The 22,130-nt window shown below is 37.6% G+C and overlaps 1 protein-coding gene across 1 annotated transcript in view; it reads right to left on the bottom strand.

Moving 5' to 3' along the window:
- The window catches only part of LOC308498989 (cubilin-like), a gene marked incomplete at its 5' end in the record, with an annotated part of 216,957 nt that overhangs the window by 187,739 nt on the left and 7,088 nt on the right, over positions 1-22,130 (bottom strand). The window contains 6 exons of the mRNA XM_081051777.1: positions 3,071-3,201; positions 5,690-5,906; positions 6,234-6,399; positions 8,718-8,896; positions 9,125-9,269; positions 21,483-21,670. Of these exons, the coding sequence (XP_080907903.1) occupies positions 3,071-3,201; positions 5,690-5,906; positions 6,234-6,399; positions 8,718-8,896; positions 9,125-9,269; positions 21,483-21,670 (1,026 nt within the window). The remainder of the gene's footprint in view (positions 1-3,070; positions 3,202-5,689; positions 5,907-6,233; positions 6,400-8,717; positions 8,897-9,124; positions 9,270-21,482; positions 21,671-22,130) is intronic.

Here is a 22,130-nt window from a genome sequence, read left to right as displayed (position 1 = left end):
GGGCCAACGATTGAGCTTCCACTGATGCTTTTCCCTGATACTATTTTATAGTGCAGAAAGTCTAAAAAATAAGATGACAACTGAAAAAAAAAGCATCCTAACACCTCCCTCTTTCCAGGTGGGAGCTCAGTTGGCCTCAGCCTGCCTGGAGGGTTTGCCCACTGCCTGGCTGTCACCAGCCTAACCGCACAGCAGTCTCCTGAGTCCAGTCCTTCCCTGAGCAGTCCTGCAGGGAGGGGCCATCTCCACAGTAGATGAGAGCCCATCACTCACGTCCTGATTGATGGGAAACTGAGACACGCCCCAAAATGGTAAGCTAAGGGTGCCATATGGCTTCCTGGGTCCAATTATCTGATTGCTGTTTAGAATATTTGACTGTGTTAGTCAGAACGATGAGTTCATCCAGCAAAAAAAGCAGGCACACCGTGACCAGTCAGCTTGTCCAAGGGGTGGAAAGCAAACAATCTCTGGGTTTTCAGCCCTGTCTGGAACAAACAGAGGCCAAAGACATGATCGTCACACCGAGAGGCAGACTGTGGAGTTTTTGAGTTAGTTCGGAAGGATCCCCTTCTTTCATCGCTTGTCTTTTCTTCTGTTCTTTTCCTTTATCAGTTTCCTTTTCTGTCCAGCTTGCTTCTCTCCTTTTTCTCAACTTACTTTTCTTTTACCTCTATCTTACCTTTCTGAATTTTTTTTTAATTAAAATTTAACTTTAATATCTTCTCTGCCAGATTATTTTGATTGCTCTTGGTTCTTACTGCACCAGCGATTGCCTTACAAGCCAGTGTGGTATTAGCAGCGCTGTTTTAGTCATTACAGAGCTATGTCTTACTTTGCAAATTGTTACAAAGATTTATATTATATTTTCAGGAAGGCCAGCCCGCATCGTATATTAGCTAAGATACAGCTAGTTTATTCATGCAGCAAATTAAACTTGTGTTCATACAGTTGATTAGAGCCGAAAGGCATCTCAAAGATCATCAAATCCAATCTTTTAATTTTACAGATGAGAAAATGAGAGTACAGAGACTTCAAGTGACTGGTTCTAAATCCTAATCTAATGTTCAGTGTGATTCAGGCCAAATATATGAAGCAGAGAAAACTACAGAAGTATGGAAAATTGTGTGCACACTAAAATTTGTTGAAAATCCCATTTTGGTCACTGGATGTTAACCTCGTGAACAAAGTCCCATGACTCTGTCAGTTGTGGAACACAACCGACTGTAATTGCTGGGGATTCAATTTCCCGTGTGGTTGAGCTGGATAATGAACTGTCTCCTAGAGAAGGTCCCACCGGAGAGAAAGGTGTGTGCTTCTCTCACACTCAGGATTCTGGAGAAATCTAAAGCCCTGCTATCAAAACACAGAACTTGAACTACTGCAGAGAACAGTAGGTTAGCCTGAAATGAATAGTGGTGGGCCAGTCTGGGGGCTAAGCAGTTGGCGCTCCATGCTCCTAACGCCAAAGGCTGCCGGTTGGATTCCCACATGGGCCAGTGGGCTCTGAACCACAAGGTTGCTGGTTCGACTCCTTGACTCCCGCAAGGGATGGTGGTCTGTGCCTGCTGCGAATAAGATTGAACTCAGCACCTTGAGCTGAGCTGCCACTGAGCTCCCAGATGGCTCAGTTGGTTGAAACATGTCTTCTCAACCACAAGGTTGCTGGTTCGACTCCCACAAGGGAAGGTGGGCTGTGCCCCCTGCAACTAACGATGGCAACTGGACCTGGGGCTGAGCTGCGCCCTCCACAACTAAGATTGAAAGGACAACAACTTGATTTGGGGGGAAAAAAGCCCTGGAAATACACACTGTTCCCCAATAAAGTCCTGTTAAAATAAATAAATAATAATAAATGTTTGGTATTTAAAAAACAAAAAGTAGTGGTGAGCCACACAGAGGAGAAATAAATGAGAAACTGGGTAGGGATTCTGAGTGGGAGATTTTTTAAAAATATTTATTTATTTATTTATTTATTTATTTATTTATTTATTTGAGCAGGGGCTGTAAAGGTGAGTACCCAGTGATCTCTGAACACATGACTGTGTCAGAGAGCACATCCGGACACAGGAAAAGCTCCCAGTACTTTCTGAAGAGAGTGTCAGTGAATCGCATTTGCCTCTGGGGCAATGCAGAGGCTGTGAAATGCCTGGCAAGCTCATGTGTCTACTATAAATCTCCCCTAGATTGACAGCATTTCAGCCCATTCAGTATCTTTCAAAAGAAAACCCATATTCTTCAAAATGGTACCCATCCCAGGCGGGAACATAAGCCTAAAGAAACATGACTCTCTCGTAAGTCCCAGAGGCTTTGGGTCTGGAGCATCTCCGGTTTACAAACAACCCCAAAGACTCTCCTTGCAAAAGATGTTTGTTTCCTTATACTGCATTTGCAAAGAGCAAAGTAATGATGAAAATGAAATAACAGGAAAAATACAATGAATAAATGCTAAAAAGGTGCGATTTCATGAAGTCAAATACAGAAATGTATATTTTGCCAAGAAAACTTCCATTTCCTGCCACAGAATCCCATGTAGTAGCCTCTTATGCTTATCTGCTGTTGCCCTTTTTCTAATTTCTTAAAATAAGCATTCTGTCTCTTTGGTAGAAGAGATAATATTTTGGTAAAGTTTAAACTCGCAGGAAAGTTGTAAGAACTGGCTCCTGAATTCCTTTCCCCCAGATTTAGTACATACTTGTATGCTGCCCCATTGCCCTCTCTCTCACACTTCCTCCCTCTGACTTGCTCACTCCCTTATTCTCTGAACCACTTGAGAGTAATTTGAAGACATCGCACCCTTTTACCCCCGGAAACATCAGTGTCTAGTTCCTAAGAACAAAAACATTCTCTTCTAAAACCACTGTACAATTATCAGAATTAAGAAAATTTAACATTGATAACAATAGCCTTATTCAATCATTCCTCTATTATGAACAGGGGAAGCACTTACGTCACTAGACTTCTTTTTAATACAGCTTTCATTGGGTGCCACAGGTTGGGGAATGACGTATTCTCACAAAACTACTTTGTAATGGAGTAAATAAAACCAAGTATGCAAATGCTGTTTTGTTACCTGCCGATGCATTTGTTGCTTCGTAGTCTATTAAAAAGCCTTCATAAGCGAGGTCAGAGTCAGCCACAAACACGAGCATTAATGAGTTGCTAGTGCTGGTAAGAGAGGGCGGGATTGATTTTCCACAATATCTATTTGAAACCAAGAAAGAACGCAGGTTTAAACACTTTTAGTACACTTGAAATGTGTACTACCAAAATTAGGACATGTAAATAATAATAATATCCTCTATGAACCTTTAAAAGCAAATATATTTCAGGCACAAACATGTATCAGTTGCTGAGGGTCATCCTATTCATGAATACTTTCCTGAAATGGTTTTATGTGTGCACCTAGCTATGGGACTTGTCATATACAAGAAGTTTAATGTAATCAGCAGTTACAATCTATACTAGGTTGCTATATAGCATATTAATGAACTTATTAATAGAAATGGAATAAACTTACACAACAAAGGGAAACGTATCATAAACTCAGAGAGCACAGACTCTAGAGTCAGCTCTATCACTTAAAGGCATTATGACCTTGGGTTGGGCAGACCATTCAACCTGTGTGACTCAGTTTTCCCATCTCTAAAGTGGGGCTGATGATAGTACCTACATCATAGAGTAGTTTTGAGAATTTTATGAGTTAATATACTATGTTTAAAGAACTAAGAACACTGCCTAGAATAGTAAGCCCTACATAGGTAGAATGTATTATCTTTAAAAAGCTGGCCTATGCAGAGGCAAGAGTTTGATTACAAAGTCATGTCAAGTCTTTGCTGAATAAAAGTAATTTTATTCAGAAATATTATCCTAATAATACTCAAAGGGGAGTTGTGATAAACGACGTTATACCATGAGCTTTTTTTTCTAAAGAAATACCTGTAAGAAGGAGTGACTAGAATATAGAAATCTCAAATCAAAGCATATTTCAAATGAAATGATGGGGAAAAACATAGAAACCAAAATAAGAGAAAGCATCAATATGGTAAATTGATAATTTCTGAAGAAGAAAAAGGAAAAAAAAATTGGTGTGTAATACTATTTCAGTTTAAAATAGATTTGATATCTTGATTAAAATAAAGCCAGGTGACTTAATCAATATTTTAAATGTGTCTGTATATGCCCATGTCCGCCAAATTAGGCAAGATCATTACAACAGTTCACGTCATTCAGCAAAAACTATGTATTTTGCAGGATTATGTGTCAAGTACCATAAAAAATGAAAAGAAAAGAAGAAAGTTGTAGAATGAAAGATTAAAACAAATAATAACAAAATATGAAGAGGGAAAATAAAAGGAGGAGAAAAAAGTTTAAGAAAATATGAATGAAGGGAAAATGTTTATAAATGCATGGGAAAAATGAAATGCAAGAAAAAGAAATAAAAAAGATATCAGAGATTTCCATTTCCAACAAAGGTGTAATAACAGGGGCTGGATGTAAATTTACACCTGAAACAACTAAAAATCTGGTCAAAATATACAAAACAATGGCTTTCAAGACATTGGATATCAAGCAGTGAAGGGTGATGACTCTTCAGAGATGGGAAGCAAGTGACACTAAAAGCAAAACTGGAAATGATCGAACTGTTTCCAAGTCACTTAACTGCATCCCAAAACAAGCTCAAAAATACGTATAGGAATACAATAACAACCAGTGTACAAAAATGCAAAATTGAAAATGTCAGGCATTCTATCAAATATTACCAGGGATGAAAAGGAAGAAAGTATAACCCATAATTGGAAGAAAAACTGATCAATGAAAACATGGCAAGAAATGCCAAAGATGACTGAATTAGCAATCAAAGACATTAAAATACTCATAACTGCATCCTACAGATTTAGGAAGCTAGAGGAAAAAAATAGTGTGTAAAGAAGAGATGGAAGATATAAAATATGGCCCAAATTAAACTTCTAAAAATGAAAACAACAATGTCTAAAATGAAAAAATATACTTGGTAGGATTAATAGTAGAACTGACATTACAGAACAGATAAGTGTACTTGAATACACAGTGATAGAAACTTTCCAAAAGGAAACGCAGAGAACAAAGGCTCAAAATCAAATGAACAGTTTCTGTGAGTTGTGGGACAATATCAAAAGCCCTAAGATACAAGTAATCAGAGTCCTCAAACGGGAAGGGGAGACAGAATTTCAAGTATTTCAAGAATTAATGGCCAAAAATGTTTCAAATTTGATAAAATTAGAAGTTCTGAGATCCAAGAAGCTCACAAAAACATTATGCTGACTGATAAAAAAAAGGGTACATACAGTATGATTCTATTTTTATACAATTCCAGAATATGAAAACTAAGATAATGATAGAAAGCAAGTTATTTATCTCTTGGAGATGAGGGCACGGGGCTGAAGTGAGGAACTATCATGGGTAGGAAGAAGGTTTGGGGGTGAATGGATGTGTGCATTACCTTGGTTTGGGGGATGCCTTTGTGGGTGGACACATATGTCCAGACTTAATTATGAAAGTTCAATACTACAGGGTAGTCATGTAGAAAAGATCATTGAGAAGCGTGTTGATCTCACCTGGTTTTTATACCACTACGGTGGATTTTACCATCCTTCACTGAAGAAAGAAATTTTTTGTGTTAAAAAAAACCCTCAAAACTAAATAATCTCACCTCCCAAGAAATGTCTCAGAACCAGTGTCATAAATGTCCAGATAGTCACTTGTGCAATTGTAATGAAACTCCAGATGAAATTTCCTGAATATCAACTTAATCAGGTAGCCAGGTTGCACTAATATATGCCAGGTACAGTTAACACCATGGGGGTAGATATTTGGATGGCCAGGACTTTGAATGATTCCTGTGGGTTCTGTAAGACTTTTTCCACATGCTGTTAAAATAAAAATAGTAATTATCAGAACAAGTAACCACCAAGCTACCTGAAATATAAAATAAAATAATCTGGTCGTAGCCTCTTAAAAACTCAAAAAGAAAAATCTTCCTTATAAGCCACTTCAGAAAATCTAGTTTTTGTTTTATTAATAGACATCAATTAACTATTGATATGTGCTGATTAAAAATATATACATTTTGCCTTTGAGTGTATTTAAAATGTTTTACAGTGTAGGTGACTACTGTGTAGACAAATTCTTCATAATAATTTATTTCCATTGTTCACTTATTCTGACGTAAGCCCAAGAGGGAATCAATCACTTACCCAAACCTGCAGTACTGAACTTCGCCATGAAACCACGATTTTCAGTAGAAGAACTTTTCACAAATATGACATGAAGAAAATTGTACACAGATGTTATAAATGAAGGTATGTCTGTGCCACAATATTTTTTATTTTCAATAGAACCCAAAATGGAACTGCTACCAACCTAAGTAAAAAAGACATATTCGAATTTATTTTGTTAGATATTTGTTTTGGAAGACTACTTCAAGAATGATTATCTTTGAAATGTTTTGATTAATATAGTAAAGCCAATTTCAGAACATTTTTATCACTTCAAAAGAAACTCCACACCCATTAGCCATCACTCCTTATTTCCCTCAAAACTCCAGCCCCAGGCAGCCACCAATTTACTTTCTCTGTCTATAGATTGCCAATTCTGCATTTCATATAGATGGGAGTCTACGATACATGGTCTCTTGTGACTAGCTTCTTTCATTTGGCATAGTGATTTCAAGGTTCATCCATGTTTAGCACGTGTCATTACTTCATCCCTTTTTAATGCCATGTAATATTCCATTGTATGACTATATCACATTCTATTAATTCATTCATCAGTTGATGGACACTTAGATTGTCTATACTTTTCGGCTATTATGAATAATAATTGTAGTCACTCATGTACACATTTTTGTGTGGACATGTATTTTTATTTCTCCTAGGTATATACCTGGGGGTGGAATTGCTGGTTCCATGATAACTCCATATTTAACTTTTTGAGGAACTGCCAACTCTTTCCCAAAACATCTGTACCATATTATATGCTCACCAGCAGTGTACAAATATAAAAGTGTTCTAATTTCTCCACATCCTTGGCAACACTTGTTATTATCTTTCTTCTATTACGGCCATCCTAGTGGGTGTGAAGCACTGTCTCACGTGGTTTGATATGCATGTCCCTGATGATTAGTGATGCAGAGCATCTTTTCGTGGTGCTAGTTGACCACTTGCATATCTTCAAAGATATATTCAGATTCTTTGACTATTTTTAAAATTAGGTTATCTTTAATTTTGATGAAGTCCAATTTTCTTATTTTTTCTTTTGTTGTTTATGTTGTCTGTGTCATATGTAAGAAGGCTTTGCCTAATCTTCTAAGAGTTCATGGTTTTCGCTTCCATATTTAGGTCTATGATCCATTCTGAGTTAATTTTTGTGAAGGGTGTAAGGCAGGGGTCCAGTTTCATAATTTTGCATGTAGATATTCAGCACCATTTGATGAAAATACTATTTTTTTCCCATTAAAATGTCTTGTTACCCTTTTCAAAAATCAACTGGCCATAAATGTATGGATTTATTTCAGGATTTTCAATTCTGTTGTATATGTTTATCTTTTGTCGAATAGCACACTTCTTGATTACAGTAACTGTTTTAAATTTTGAAATCAGTAAGTATGAGTCCTCTAACTTTGTTCTTCTTTTTCAAGAATACTCTGATTCCCTTTCATTTCCATATGAATTTTACAACCAGCTAGTGAATTTCTGCAAAAATGCCAGTTGGGATTTTGATATGGATTGAACTGACTCTTCAGATAAATTTGGGGAGTACTGCCATTTTAACAACGTTAAGTCTTCTAACCCCATGAACATAAGATGTCTTTCCATTTTTTTTAGGTCTTTAATATCCTTCAAGATGTTTTGTAGTTTTCAGAGCATAAGTTATACATGTCTTTTTAAAGATTATTCCTCAATGTTTATTCAGTTTTACGCTATTATAAATAGAATTGTTTCCTTGATTTCATTTTCCAGTTGTTCATTGCTAGTGTGTAGAAAAAGAAATGACTTTCATATTTTGATCTTGTATCCTGCAACTTGATGAATTTATTAGTTCTAATAGTTAATGCGTGTGTGTGTATCTGTACTCTGATTTTTCTATATATAAGATCATATTATCTGTGAACAGAGATAGTTATACTCCTTCCTTTTTATTCTGGATGCATTTTACTTCCTTTCCTTACTTAATTGCCCAAGCTATAATTTCCAGTATAATGTTGAATAGAAGTGGCGAGAACAGATGTCTTTTTACTGACTGACTAGTGTTCATTAGTAAAAATTATGTAGGTATGGGGTTTTTACAGATACCCTTTATCAGATTAAAGAAGTTCCCTTCTATTCTTAGTTTGTGGTGTAGTTTTATCATGAAAAGGTATTGGATTTGGTCAAGTTCAGCATCTATTGAGGTAATAATGTGGTTTTAAAAAAAATCATTTCCATTAACTGATTTTTGGATGTCTAGCAACCTTGCATTCCGGAGAAAAATCCCACTTGGTCTTGGTATATAATCCTTTTTATATCCTGCTGGATTCAGTTAGCTAGTATTTTGTTGAGGATTTTTACATCTTTATTCGTAACAGATAATGGTCTGTACAAACCAGGCTTGTTTCATGTAACCTATTTGAAGATAGCATAGCATAATATTTTTAATCATATACAACCAAATACAAATATTCAGAGGTGTTTCACTCTTACCTCAATATAATCTGTATCACACTGGGCAGAACTTCCAATTTCAAAGGCAGTGAAGTTGAGAAGAACTACTTGGCTTTGGGGTTGGTGGATAGTCCACCTGCAGGTCCTTTCTCCTGGATACACGTTAGGATAAAAGGGAGAGCGAATGACCCCTTCTCCAGTTAAGTCACCTCCACAAGCTGTAGATATGAAAGTGATAGAAAGTGATAGAAGTGTTAGAAATGATCCTTGCCCTCAATTTTATTGCAAAGTCTAATTATGCACAAGGATATAATGGAATGTGACATTACGATTAGAATTCTTTCCTTGCCACTCCAGGACATAAAATGACTAACTTATTTCCAGAAATTAAAATGTTACAATCAGGGAGATTAAACATTTAAAAACTAAGGCATATGTTTTCTTACCGACTTGATAATCAGCTCTGAAACTAGCTCTTAGAACAGAAGCATCCATTATAAGCCTGATCCAAATACTATTGGTAATAGATTTAATATTAGAGAGGGTTTCATTGCCACAGACTTTTCCAAGTAAGGTTGTATCATCTCGAACCTAAACAGAAAAATAAAATAGATCTGTAATCTTAATCGACAAAATTACCTTGGCATTATTTAAAGATACAAAATTACCTTGGCATTATTTGGAGATAAGAAAAATGGCAGATTGAAAATGAGTCATAATCTAATTTGGATTACAAATTTTTAGCACAATGCAGTGATACTAAGTATTGATAACAAAATCTTAAGCCAAAAAAGTCCAAAAGCATTAGAATTTTTAAAATGTTTTCTTAATGATTTCCACAATATCAAAGAGGAAATAAATGTACAGTGATGGACTATTTAAAAAATAATAAAATGTGAGAAGACAGCATATTAAAATATGCAAGTTGAAGCCACATCTGTAATCAAAGGAAGTCATAGACTAAACTGCTTTCATTACTGAAAAAAAAACAGAATGCACAGTAAAAAAAAAAAAAGAAAGAAAGAAATTCTAAGGAGTCAACTTAAAAATTAGATAAAAAGTATTTAAATAAGGAATAACAAAGTAAAAATAAAAGCAACCCTAACAAATAAAATACAAAAGAAAGCAGAATTGATGAATACACTCAAGAACATTTTCAAGGAAGGTTGGGGGATGGGGGTATAAAAGATATATCTTTGGCAATAATGATAAAAGAAAATAAGCACAAATACACGAAATTAAAAATGACAAAGATGGTACAAATACAGATACTGAGGAATTTGTTTAATATGCTAATTCTACATACATCTCTATGCTAATATTGTTGAATGTTTGAAATGGTTATTTCCACAAAACATAAAAATTACTAAAATTATCTCAATGAATAGAAAAAAAATAAAATTTGAATACACAATAAGCCATAGATAAAATTGAAAACATTATCAAAAAATTACTTCCCCACCAAAAAACTCCCAGAAGATGTTCTACCTGGTAAGTTATTTTAAACTTTTAAGGAACAAATAATTCCCATATATAATTTGTTCTAAGGTACCCTCAAACATGGAACAATTCCCAACTAATTTTTCTCAGGACCACCTTACCAAATCCAAACATAGAGAATACAAATGAAAACGCTGGATTAATCTCACCTATTAAGAAAGATACGAAAATTCAAAACACAGGTTTAGAGAAGTGACTTCACTCCATTGTTAGGCTTATATACCCAATGCAATATGAGAATGAGAGTAATGCAAGGATTGTTTAAAATGACAAATTACAAGTAAAGCTCATCAATAGATCCAATAAGATAAACTATATATCTCCATAGATGTCAGAAAGTTTGTTAGCATTCCTATTTATTAGAAATAAAACTCTTAGAAAATTAGGAGCAAAAGAAAGTTTTTTTGTTTTGTTTTGTTTTTTTCATATAATAAAGAGCGTTTGTTTTCATCAATAGTCTGTCTTATAGTGGCCACGAGCAGAGTCCATGGAGTCACACAGGCCTAGATTCAATTCCCATCTCTGTCCCAAGCCTCCTCACTTAATAACTTTGACAAGTTACTAAATCCAAGCCTAGCTCAAGACACTGTTGAAGCAAATAAATGAAACCAGAGAGTGAATTCCTTAGCAAAATGCCTAAAAATACAAAAGGTAGACTACAGAACATCTATGATTCCTGACATGAGACGTTTCTCACCAAAACCAGGAATTCGTCCATGGATATGCTCGTACATGCCATTCTCTCATGTAGAATTATTTTGGAAGATCTAGCCATCCAAATATGAATTCATCTTCTCAGTGAACATTATTATCAAGGCATCAGTAATGCCCGGGGCTGTCCTGGTGACAGCACTGTGAGAGGGTCCCCGCACACAAGGGACTTCCAACAAGAAAGCATGCCTTTTTTTTTTTAAAGCATGAATGTCACGTTTGAGAAAGTGCAGGGTACTGTATTATCACTTAACACAATGGTTCTCAATAAATATCAAAATTATCGGAAATCTGTGAAAGCATTTTTTTTTTTTGCTTTGTTTTAATTATTAACACAATGGTGCTGAAGTACTATTGACATTTAGTGGCTGGGGACCCAGAGTTAGTCACCATTTTAGAAAATTTGTCACTGACCTACACAGCCATGTCAGCCTGTGTTTGTACTGTGACATTCATAGTAATTCAGGGAGCCAACAACTTACTGCTTTGCTTGTCTCCAAGGGCAGCTTTCCCAGGCTATTAACATACTGAAGTAAATTTATTTTAAAAATGTTTTTCTCCTAAATTGTATACTTACAACTTTATGTATTTTTATCTCATGTATGCAGTGAGGTTATGTCATCTATGAATTTCATTTCAGAAAAGTGAAAGGGTGATATAAAAAGGTCTTAAAGTGAGGAGAACTCTTGACTTAACCCCAAACTCTGAACTCATACAGAGGATTATGGACTATTTCTCAGTGGAAATGAGTTTCAAGCGGAGATTGAAAGGATTATCCAGGCTCAGGGAAATGGCCAGTAAAGGGGAGATTTTAAAAGCATGATACGCAGAGCTGGTGGTGACATGTAAGGCAGTTACTCCTGTCTCCGACTGGTGGGAGTATACATTTCTGGAAAACAATCTGCCAATATGTATCAGGAAACTTCAAAGTGTTCATAGTTTTGGATTCTGACACTCCACGTCTAACACTCCAGCGTAAGGAAATCATTCAAGATAGAGGCAAAGACACCCGAGAATCCACATCAAAGCATGCTGTATAATAACAGGAACTGAAAATATTCCCAATAGCTAATAATAGGAGGGTGATTAAATAAATATGGGACAGCCATATGATAGTGTCATGCAGACATTAAAAATCACATACCTCCCCACTGACTCACACTGAAACAGTTCCTTTCTATGAGCTGTAACATAAATTTTTCACATACTATCATAAAGTTATGCTAAATGTCACTATCCAAATAGCTAATCTCTGAAGGTAGAAAAAAATTCCTGTATCCCCTTTGGTACCTAAACACGGAAGTTTACAAACAGGTATTTGACAAATACTTGTTGATTCGTTCATTTTAAGGCAGGGTATGATGGTTTGATTTTTGCTAGAGATGCAGAACTACAACAGTGCTAAGAAACCAGAAAGCAAGAAACACAGAGTAAGACAGTTTCCTGCTCTCTAATCCTCCAGGGTTCCATTCGCTTCTGCTAAGACTGTATCTCTCTTTTCTATTTTGCCCATTAGAAGATGACAAGAAGGAAGAAAAACAGCCCGGCAGCATCAGAGCCAGCTAAAGTGAGCCATTCCCCTGAGCCTCACTAATGAAATTCAAGGGCGATTGCACGGAGAAAGGCAGCTGGAGTGCAAATGTTTGCAGAGGAACTTATAGCGCTCTAGGGTCTAAACCTAGAGGTACAATTGATTTTGGCTGCGTTTCTCTCTCTCTGTGAAAACAAAACCTTATTAATTCTGAAAGCCTGTATTGTCCCTGGATCTCAGACATGGGGTGCTTTAACAGCAACCTCCTTGAAGAAGACATTCAAATGAAATTCATTAAATGCTCTAAAGTGACCCCAAATACTGTTGCAACACATTTTGTATTCACTATGATAGGACTTAGGTAATGGCAACTCCCCCATCAACCCCCCCAAAAAACCTCATCTTTTCCTTTGTGATTGTGCACTGAGACAGACTATATTACCTCCCTATCCTCACCGCTGTGTGACTTGCAATGCCTCTCTGTGGAGAATAAAGACTTATCCTTCCCACTGACTGAGCTCAGCCATTCGCCCAACAGACTGGGAGCAGGAGTGATACACCAATTTCCTAGCAGAAGCATTGGGAGTCATTGCACGATTCAACCACCTCTTACTTGCCCGCTCACAAGACCAAAAGCCTGGGTCCCAGGGACTGAAGGGACAGGGGACAGATCAGCAGAGCTGTGACTGACCCCAAATCACCGTATGAACATAAGCAAACAATAAATGTAGATTATTATGACTTTTTTTTGTTATTGTTTTTGACAATTTTACTGTTATTGACTGTTATTGCAACTTAATCTAGAGAAAGATGACTCACGTTTCAATCTGATTTGTATTAACAAAGAGTCATGCCACGGTCACTTGCAGAGGTGTCACACCAAATTCACTGGTGACAGTGCATCACATACGCAAAGAAATGACGTTGTCACACAACAGCCTAGCAGACTGCCCCCCCCCACCCCAGTGTCTTTCCTTAAGGAAAGAAGAGTCTATGAGACTGTGCATCTCTGGGACTGTATATTTCTCTCTATTTAGTCTCCAAAAGAGGATTTGCGGCCAAAGACGAGTAAGATCCCCCATGGGGCAGGGGGGGGGAGGGACAACTCAAGCCAGGCAGAACCCCACGGAGACCCTCGATGAGCTGCCTTAGATTTGGGAAGGGGCCTTGTCTGCCTTTCCTCCTGTCTGTGAAAAGCGGCTACTGGCTCTGACTTTTCCCTCTCACCTAATTGGGAGAAAAGTCTTGAGAGTGATAAGATTAAGCTCTCTCTGCTCAGCTCTGTGAAACAATTTCAATATGTGATATATGTCCCTTAAAAGAGTTGCATACCTCACCTCAAGGACTTTCTGCTTTGGCTGTTTGAAGATCAATATAATTGGTTTGGGTTGTTTCTATAACGTGATAAGTGAGTCTCGCGGACCGTGCCCAAAACGCTGCTACTCCCTTGTATACTTATCAATAAAAACCTCCAGTTGGCTTTGTTCTGGGCTCCAGTCTTTCAAAACTGTGAGACCTCTGGCCTTCTGAGATTTAGCTGCATTAAGTCTCTGTATGTTTCTTTCTTAGAAACTAAACCCAAAGCCACTCCTTCTCGCACCCTCACTGCCCGTGTTGCGCTGGACGCGACAAAATGACAGGGACCAATTCAGTATTCTGTGGACGAGGCCCAGGCTTTTCATTGCGTGCTTATTCATCCAGCAAACACTGATGGTTTCAGGCCCAGAGACCCAATATAGAACCCATGACCCATGAGTTTTAGCCTATAGCGAGAACTAAAACTAACTGGGCCAAAAGACACAGTTTATCTGCAATTTTAAATGTGAGCTCTAGAGCCCTGTCAGGAGTAAGCTTTAACGTCTGTAATGGATCAGGTCCAAAGCTACATCTTAATGCATGTGTTTATTTGTTTGTATCAGCTATGTGTCCAGATGTGTTTTTATATAATAGTTTCAAAATCTATTTAAGTATTAAACTTTACTGCAAAGCAAACCGGATATGCTGGTACTTGGGCTTGACCCAACCAGGAGCTGCACACAGAACCCTACTAGGCAGTGGTGTGTAACATGTGGCTTCTTGTGAAATGAGCGTCAGGTTGAAATGCCCCTGATAAAATAAAGACTGGGTCCTGGAAACTAGCCTTGCGTTAGTCTGGGTACACAGGAAAGGGAGTGCGGCCCCACCCCAAATGAGAGAATAAAACAGGGGAGGCACAAGAGATGAAAGAAGCTACACAGGGACTAAAAACTATTTTCTTAGGTTATCCTCCTTCATTATTCATTAGTATGTGTCATGATTTCATAGTCAAAATTTTAAAACCTTGGATGCCTCATGAAAGAGTGCTACTTCAAATAGCTCTGTTAGTAAACTTATCCTTTACCTGACTTTTTTTTAAATCTGCTTTTCTATAATCAAGAATACATGTCTAGTTTTACCTAGAAATGTGTCCCTATGTGACTGCAAACTCCAGTACGTCACCTTCTCTTCCCCATCACCATCGCCATCATCATGTTAACTTGCAGCAACCACTCACTGGCGTGCTGGGCGCTGCACTAACAACACTCTCCTCGTCCCTTTTCATTCAGCAAAGGGAAGTTCTTCACTGCCACCTGCAAAGCCATACAAGATCTAGCTCCTGCCTAACTCTTGTTTCTTTCCTCTTCTCCTTTGTAATTCTAGCCGCGCTAGTTTACTTTTTATTCTTTGAGTTTGTCAAGTTGCTTTTTGTTTGTTTTTCTCAATCCAGTCTCTAAAGCGATGCTGGCGCCTCTCGCCTCGAATCCTCCTTCTCTTGGCTCTTTGTATTACTGGCTCCTTCTCCTCATCAGACCCCAGAGGTGACATCCTCGGGGAGCTCCCCCTGACCACGCAATTAAAATCAGGGGCTCTGCTATCCTCTCATAGTCGTGATTCTTTCCTTCACGATATTTCCCCCAAGTTGAAATTATGTAGTCATGTGCTTACTAGTTTAATATCTATTTTAGACACCCACCATCCTGCACAGCACCTGGCATCTAAGTTGTTTGACAAATAGACAATGAACAGATAAATGAATGAATGACCTCTTTTAATTCTCCTGAAAAGAGGGATATTACCAGTTCTATTACAGACAAGGAAACTGAGGCTGACTGATGGTAAATGCCCTGCCTTTAGTGAAACAGAGAGTTGAAGTCCTTCATCCTGTTTTCATGCAATATTGTTTTCATTTATATCACAGCGTACAGCCATCCTCTCAATTTGTCCAAATAGTCTGTGCCATTCCTGACCGATGCCCTTTCCATAGCCTCTTCTTTTCATTCACTGCTCTCCACCTCACTTGTTCCACTGAATTTGTGGGTCCCCCGTGAACATGCAACTCCTACAGGAAAGCTCTATTCTATACAGTCTCTCACAACTCCAAAGCCAGGTGGAGCTACTATCTCAGTCTTTTTCCTGGCTCCCACTATGCTCACCTTTTTGCCTTAAAGGAAATTTTTACTACTCATGCATGAGTCACAGAGGTTCTTTTAAAAATCCCACCTTTCTGGAGAAGCACAATCTTCATGAGTGGTTTCAGTATTGCATCATTTGTCTTGTATAAAAAGAAAAGCAAAGTGGTACCATTTGTTTATATGATACTTTCTAAACAAACTATTTTTTTTAAAAACGGTCTTATTTTTCCTTAAATGTTACAGCAAAACGGTATGATTTAGACCATAAATTTCACCTGAGCAATGGCACATTTTATCACTTCATTAAAAAGCACCAGGATGGCTGCACAATTGTAGAAAAACTGTGTTGACAACAGAGCTAAGAAACAAACCAAATGTTTCCCGTCTCTGACAGAAACTCAAATGCAATATGCTAAAGAATGCAAATGATTGAACATCTCCTTATTGCCCCCGCTTATTTTTGGGTGGGGGCATCTCTAGAAACATATTTCTCTGAACTGAAATTAATTTCAATATGTACTTAACTGGGAAATGATACTCCTCTGCCTGCTCTGGTGTTTTCGCTGTGGCTGCATTCCAGCTGCTGTTGTCAAAGGTCTGTCTATTGTTTCTTTGCCATTTGGGTTCATATCCTTAAGAATTACTCTGTGAATCACAGTCATGAGACTGACCAGCACATTCCCTTGAGGGTAACAAGTAGGTCCAAACAGACCAACTGTCACAGCCGTCCCTCAGCCATCCCAAGCCTAGAACTGAATAGCTTCAAAATGCCAACAAAACACAAAAGTCCTTCACGAACTTGAATGGAGAAGTCGGAAAGCTGCGCAGGGCCAGCTGGGAGTGATGGAGGTGGAGAGTAGAAGCCAGGAGACAGGTGGAAGCTGAGAAAAGCTTCCGAGGGAAAACAGGTCTTCAGCTCCTTGTCCTCTCCACATCCCAATTTTTCGGTTCCTTCTTTAAAGTAAAGATTTTACCTGAGAGTTGAGTTCATCATGTCTTGATATATGAGTATAGCATTTTCTCTTTGTTATTTTTTTAAATTGTCTTTCATTTTCTACTTCCTTCCTTTACCCAGTAGTTATTTAGGAGAGAGTTTATAGATTTCCAAGTAGTTGTCTCTTTTAGATTTTTTTATGAATAATTTCTAGTTGTATTGCATGATAAAGAGATACGTGTACATTTTCTGCTTTGTGAATTTACTGGGATTGGCAAGAAGTCTAAAATAGGATTAATTTGTCATTTAATGACACTTATAGACTTGGTACACATTCCCTAGATTTCAGAAACCAAATTAAACGTAACTGACTTCTGCCTATCTTATTAATTATAGTTTTATACTTTTCTATGCCATTTATCTTTGTTTGCTTTTCCCTTCTAAGAAAGAATAACTTACCCAAAAGCCCTCCTGTTTCCCCAGAAGACAATTTCCCTTGCTCTTCCCTCATCAGTCTTTCTTGTAGTTTTCCCTTTCCACTTCCTCAGAGTGTTGGAGGGGCCAGAGACAGATAATATGGGATTGGTCAAAGAGACCAATCTAGGGTGAACAAGTCAATTCATATTTTTCCACACCTCATTTCAAGCCCGGACCTTAGCATTATACAGGCTTCTGAAATTATTATTCAGCCTACTATTTGCATTCTCTGAGACTAAAAATTAAACTTTCATTACTACCTAATGTGTCTTTCACTCAGAGTTCTGCCTGAATCCCTTGTGAAATATTAATGAGAGGTGCTGCTTTTTATTCTGGAAAGATGCTGCATTGAATTGTTCTATACAATTTAAAAGCTCTCTTAGACAAAAACAGATGAACTAACAGTTCTTACATTCTTTTGTTACCAGACACATCACACCACCCATGGGCAATGTATGTTTTTAGCAGTAGAAAATTTAGTTGCTAGAGATATGTAAATCCAAAAATTAACACATAAATGTGTGCTTCTTGTTTGGAAAAAAAAAGAAAAAGAAAGGTATGCTACACTGTGTCTGGGCAATAACACATTTATTATCTATTTTAGTTAAATTGTATTCTCAAATAAATTATTATAGAGCTCTCTAAATGAGCAAAAATTCTTTTAAATCCATACTACACATGAAAGGGATACACGAGGCAATGCTATCTTAATCTTCATTTAGAGGACATATTCACATGGTAACCAGACATTTTTTTTTAATGTCTTTGCTTAAAGATTTCACTTTTTAGGTATATCTTTTAAAAATAAAACTACCATTTTGGGGAATGATATACTGAGTCATAATAATGTCATATGAGTTTGGTTCCAGTATCACTTTCTCCCAATGACCATTGTTGGAAGGACATAAAAAGAAGTGGATCTATTTTTTAAACAATGGGCTTAGTTCACAAATTTTCCTAATGGATAGATATGATTTAATGACAAGGGAACTTTGATCTAAGTCAACTAAAGTCTATCTAGAATCCCATGTAGGTACATCTAAATCCCATTGTGACAATAACACAATATGACATTTGTGACCTCAATTTCCTCATTTGTAAAATTAAGGATTTAGATTAGATGACCTCTGAGGCCCTTGATAGTGCTAAAATTCTATAAATTAATTGGTTGTATTCCTTTAGGATGGTCAAGGATATAATAGTAAAGTCCATTCGATTATTCAAATTATTGTACATGACCTGTCTTTCTAATAAGAGAGTTATTTTATTTTTTTCATCAACAACCCTTGAGGGAAATCTGTCTGATAAAGGCTTTGTCGATGTGTGTGCACATCAGAATGTTGATACTTCAAGTGGCCAACCATGAAAGGGTCTCATCAGCTGTCTCTGAACTGATGAGTGCAAGGCAGGAGTTGGAAATTTGGCCTGGGAAAATTGCATTTGTATAATGTTTTAAATTCTTCAAGCTTCTTTTATCATTCATTTCTTTGATTTATCCTCACAAAGGTTGGAGGAATAGGTAGGGCATCTTACAGAGACAGGATCTGAAGCATCCAGACAAAGAATTGTCCAAAGTTATATTGTAATCGAATCACTGAACTAAAATAAGAACTTAGATGAATCAACTCTAATCACTTTCTGGCTACAAAATATTCTGCCATTCTAGTTTACAAAGTTAAATCTTTCAACGCTAGTTTTATATTTTTTGTGATAACTTTTCAGAAAAATTAATTCAGAAAAATTCATGTAACTCCTGAATAAAATTCAGTTAAAGAATACGGCAAAGTTAGAGAGGATATGTCATTCCAGATGCCTTGATAAATCCTTAGAGCCATTAGAACCACCAGAAAGGATCTATAGAAAGATATTTAGATTTCCCTGAAAATCAGAGTTATGTGTTTGCCTACCTGAGAAAAGCATTGTTTCTGGGTTTATGTTATAGTCCTGTGACTAGGGAGCCAGTTATGGAATTGGGAAATTCATAAGCGCTTCCTCCCTAGAGAAGGTGAGCTACACATTGCAGTTTTGTTCCTATCAGAGAACAGTACAACTTGAACTGGGAAAATCAATTATCAGCTCCACCACTCCCCAGACATGCAACCATGGGCAAATAACAATTTCTCTGAGCCTCAGTTTCCTACTATCAAAAATAGGAGTCATGGCAATAATTTAGTGGTTACCAGAGGGTAAGGGGGTGGGGGGTGGGTGATGAGGGTAAAGGGGATCAAATATATGGTGATGGAAGGAGAACTGACTCTGGGTGGTGATCACACAATGGGATTTATAGACGATGTAATACAGAATTGTACACCTGAAATCTATGTAAATTTACTAACAATTGTCACCCCAATAAAATTAATTAAAAAAAAAAATAGGAGTCATGGGCCGGCCTGGTGGCTCAGGCAGTTAGAGTTCCATGCTCCTAATTCCGAAGGCTGCCGGTTCGATTCCCACATGGGCCAGTGGCCTCTCAACCACAAGGTTGCTGGTTCAACTCCTCAAGTCCCGCAAGGGATGGTGGGCTCTGCCCCCTGCAACTAAGATTGAATACAGCACCTTGAGCTGAGCTGCCGCTGAACTCCTGGATGGCTCAGTTGGTTGGAGCAGGTCCTCTCAACCACAGGGTTGCCGGTTCGACTCCCGCAAGGGATGGTGGGCTGCGCCCGCTGCAACTAGCAACGGCAACTGGACCTGGAGCTGAACTGTGCTCTCCACAACTAAGACTGAAAGTTCAACAACTTGAAGCTGAACGGCACCCTCCACAACTAAGATTGAAAGGACAACAACTTGACTTGGAAAAAAGTCATGGAAGTACACACTGTTCTCCAATAAAAGTCCTGTTTCACTTCCCCAATAAAATCTTTAAAAAGAAATAGGAATCATGATTGTGAAGCCTCAATGAATTTAACTCAAGTAAAGCGAATTTAACTCAAGTAAAGCATGTACCACACCCGACAGGCAGTTAGAAGACGGTAGGCGTTATTTATTTATTACAGTATTTTAAAGTCTTAGAAGAGCACCTGGTACATAGTACGTATTCTCTATGTGTGAGCTATTTTTACTGTTCTCAAAGTTAAAAAAAAATAGAGGTTGGAAAACAGATGTTTAATTTTTATATATAAAAAAAATATCGAAAATTGCTCCATAGCATAAAACTTTAATGTATCTTATGAGAGATTTTAGAAAACAAATTGAATGAATAGACACATTCACTTCACTATCCGAGGGAAAAAAAATAATTCTCTGAATTAAAAAAATATAAATTGTGCAATGTACTTCCACTCTTCAGCTAAGTCTACACCTTATGCTAAAATTCTGTTTCTTCTCTCTACATGTGAAGGAGGGATGACGGCAAGAGGTTATACAGGTTTTTCCTGGAAGAGCGAGCTGGTCTAACTTACATGAGCAAGCAAAATTGTCAGTGCCTCTCTGGGTTTGTATGAAATGATTGCGCTCAACAAAAAGTATTTTGTTTCTCTTGCTCAGCACTTTAATTTGTGGCTTGACCAATAATTAAGCAAAAGAAATACCAGGCCAGGCAAACAAAAACTGCCTTTTTGTTTCAGATACTCTTGTTACAACCATTACACGCACTTAAATCAGAATTAAAGTTTTCTGAAGGAGAATAAACAGAACTAATGAAGAAAAAAATCTAAACTTTAGAACAAGAGTTATGCAATGCTTTAACTTAACTCTCTGCCACCGACTCGCTAGCTCACCTGGGCAAATCCTTTTACTTTTCTGGCTTGAGTTCTATCACATAAAAAATTGTCCTGGACAATCTCTGATATCTGTATCCTGTTAGTGAATCCTATTAGTCTTACTTACTTGCAGTCAGTCACCTTCGTTATTAGGACTCAGTTGAACAGCTTGTTATTTAGCATTATTATGAGTTTCGAGTCTCAGCTTTCAATTTTGTCCTTTGCTATTCCATCACCAATCTCCTGTTTCACCATCCCTACATCTATTTTTGGCAAATTCTTCCATACTCTCTAGAATAGCTGCTTTTAGACTCTAACCTGCAACCAAATTACCTGGAGGGCCTGTTAAAACAGATTGTTAAGCCTACCCCTACGGGTTCTGATTCAGTTGATCTGGAACAGGGCACAGAATTACATTGCAGGTGATCCAGGTGCTACTGGCCCAACCACTGTTTGAAGACCACTGCTTTACAGAATAGAAAACACATCATCTAAGGGACACCGAGTAGTGAAAGTTACCTCGATGTAACTCTGAGAACAGCCACTCTGGCCTTCCAGCTCCACATGGGTGAAGGTGACCTCTATTCGCTCTCCCACGGGCTGCTTTATGATATAGATGCATTGTATGTTGTGAGTGAAAGGTCCAGACAAGTCCGCAAAGAGCAGACCCTCTGGGTCTGTGTAGTTCCCTCCGCAATGCAGATCCGCTAAAGAGAATGGGGAAGAGAAGGAAGAGGTCATGTGCATGACCTCTGGCTCCCAGGCAATAGATACAGTTTTGAAAAACTTACATACACATGCAGTCATACGCCCACTTTATTTACCCTGTACAGGCTAATATATTTATATATCTTATCTAATTATAAGATTTCCAGTTTGATGTGTATTTGAGGGACATCCAGGTACTGCCTAAAGAAACAGGTGTAGAGATGCATGATCTGATTTCCCATCTAACATCCTCTTCTACCAATTGCTTTTCAAATATATTTGTAATCTCCTTCATTCCAAGAAGATCTGAGGAAGTTTATGAAATACATGTAAGAACATATAATATGTAACCAGAAAAATGAATCAGATTAAAGGAATAAAGAACACAGGATAGCAAGAGGTGGTCAGTGGAGTTGCTATGCACAAAGAAACAGGTATGGATGACACAAATTACGGGAG

This window comes from Rhinolophus hipposideros (assembly GCF_964194185.1).
Source record: "Rhinolophus hipposideros genome assembly, chromosome: 1".
In the NCBI taxonomy this organism is placed as follows: Eukaryota; Metazoa; Chordata; class Mammalia; order Chiroptera; family Rhinolophidae; genus Rhinolophus; species Rhinolophus hipposideros.
The sequence above is the reverse complement of the archived record's forward strand: the minus strand, read 5'-3'. Positions and strand labels throughout refer to the sequence as shown.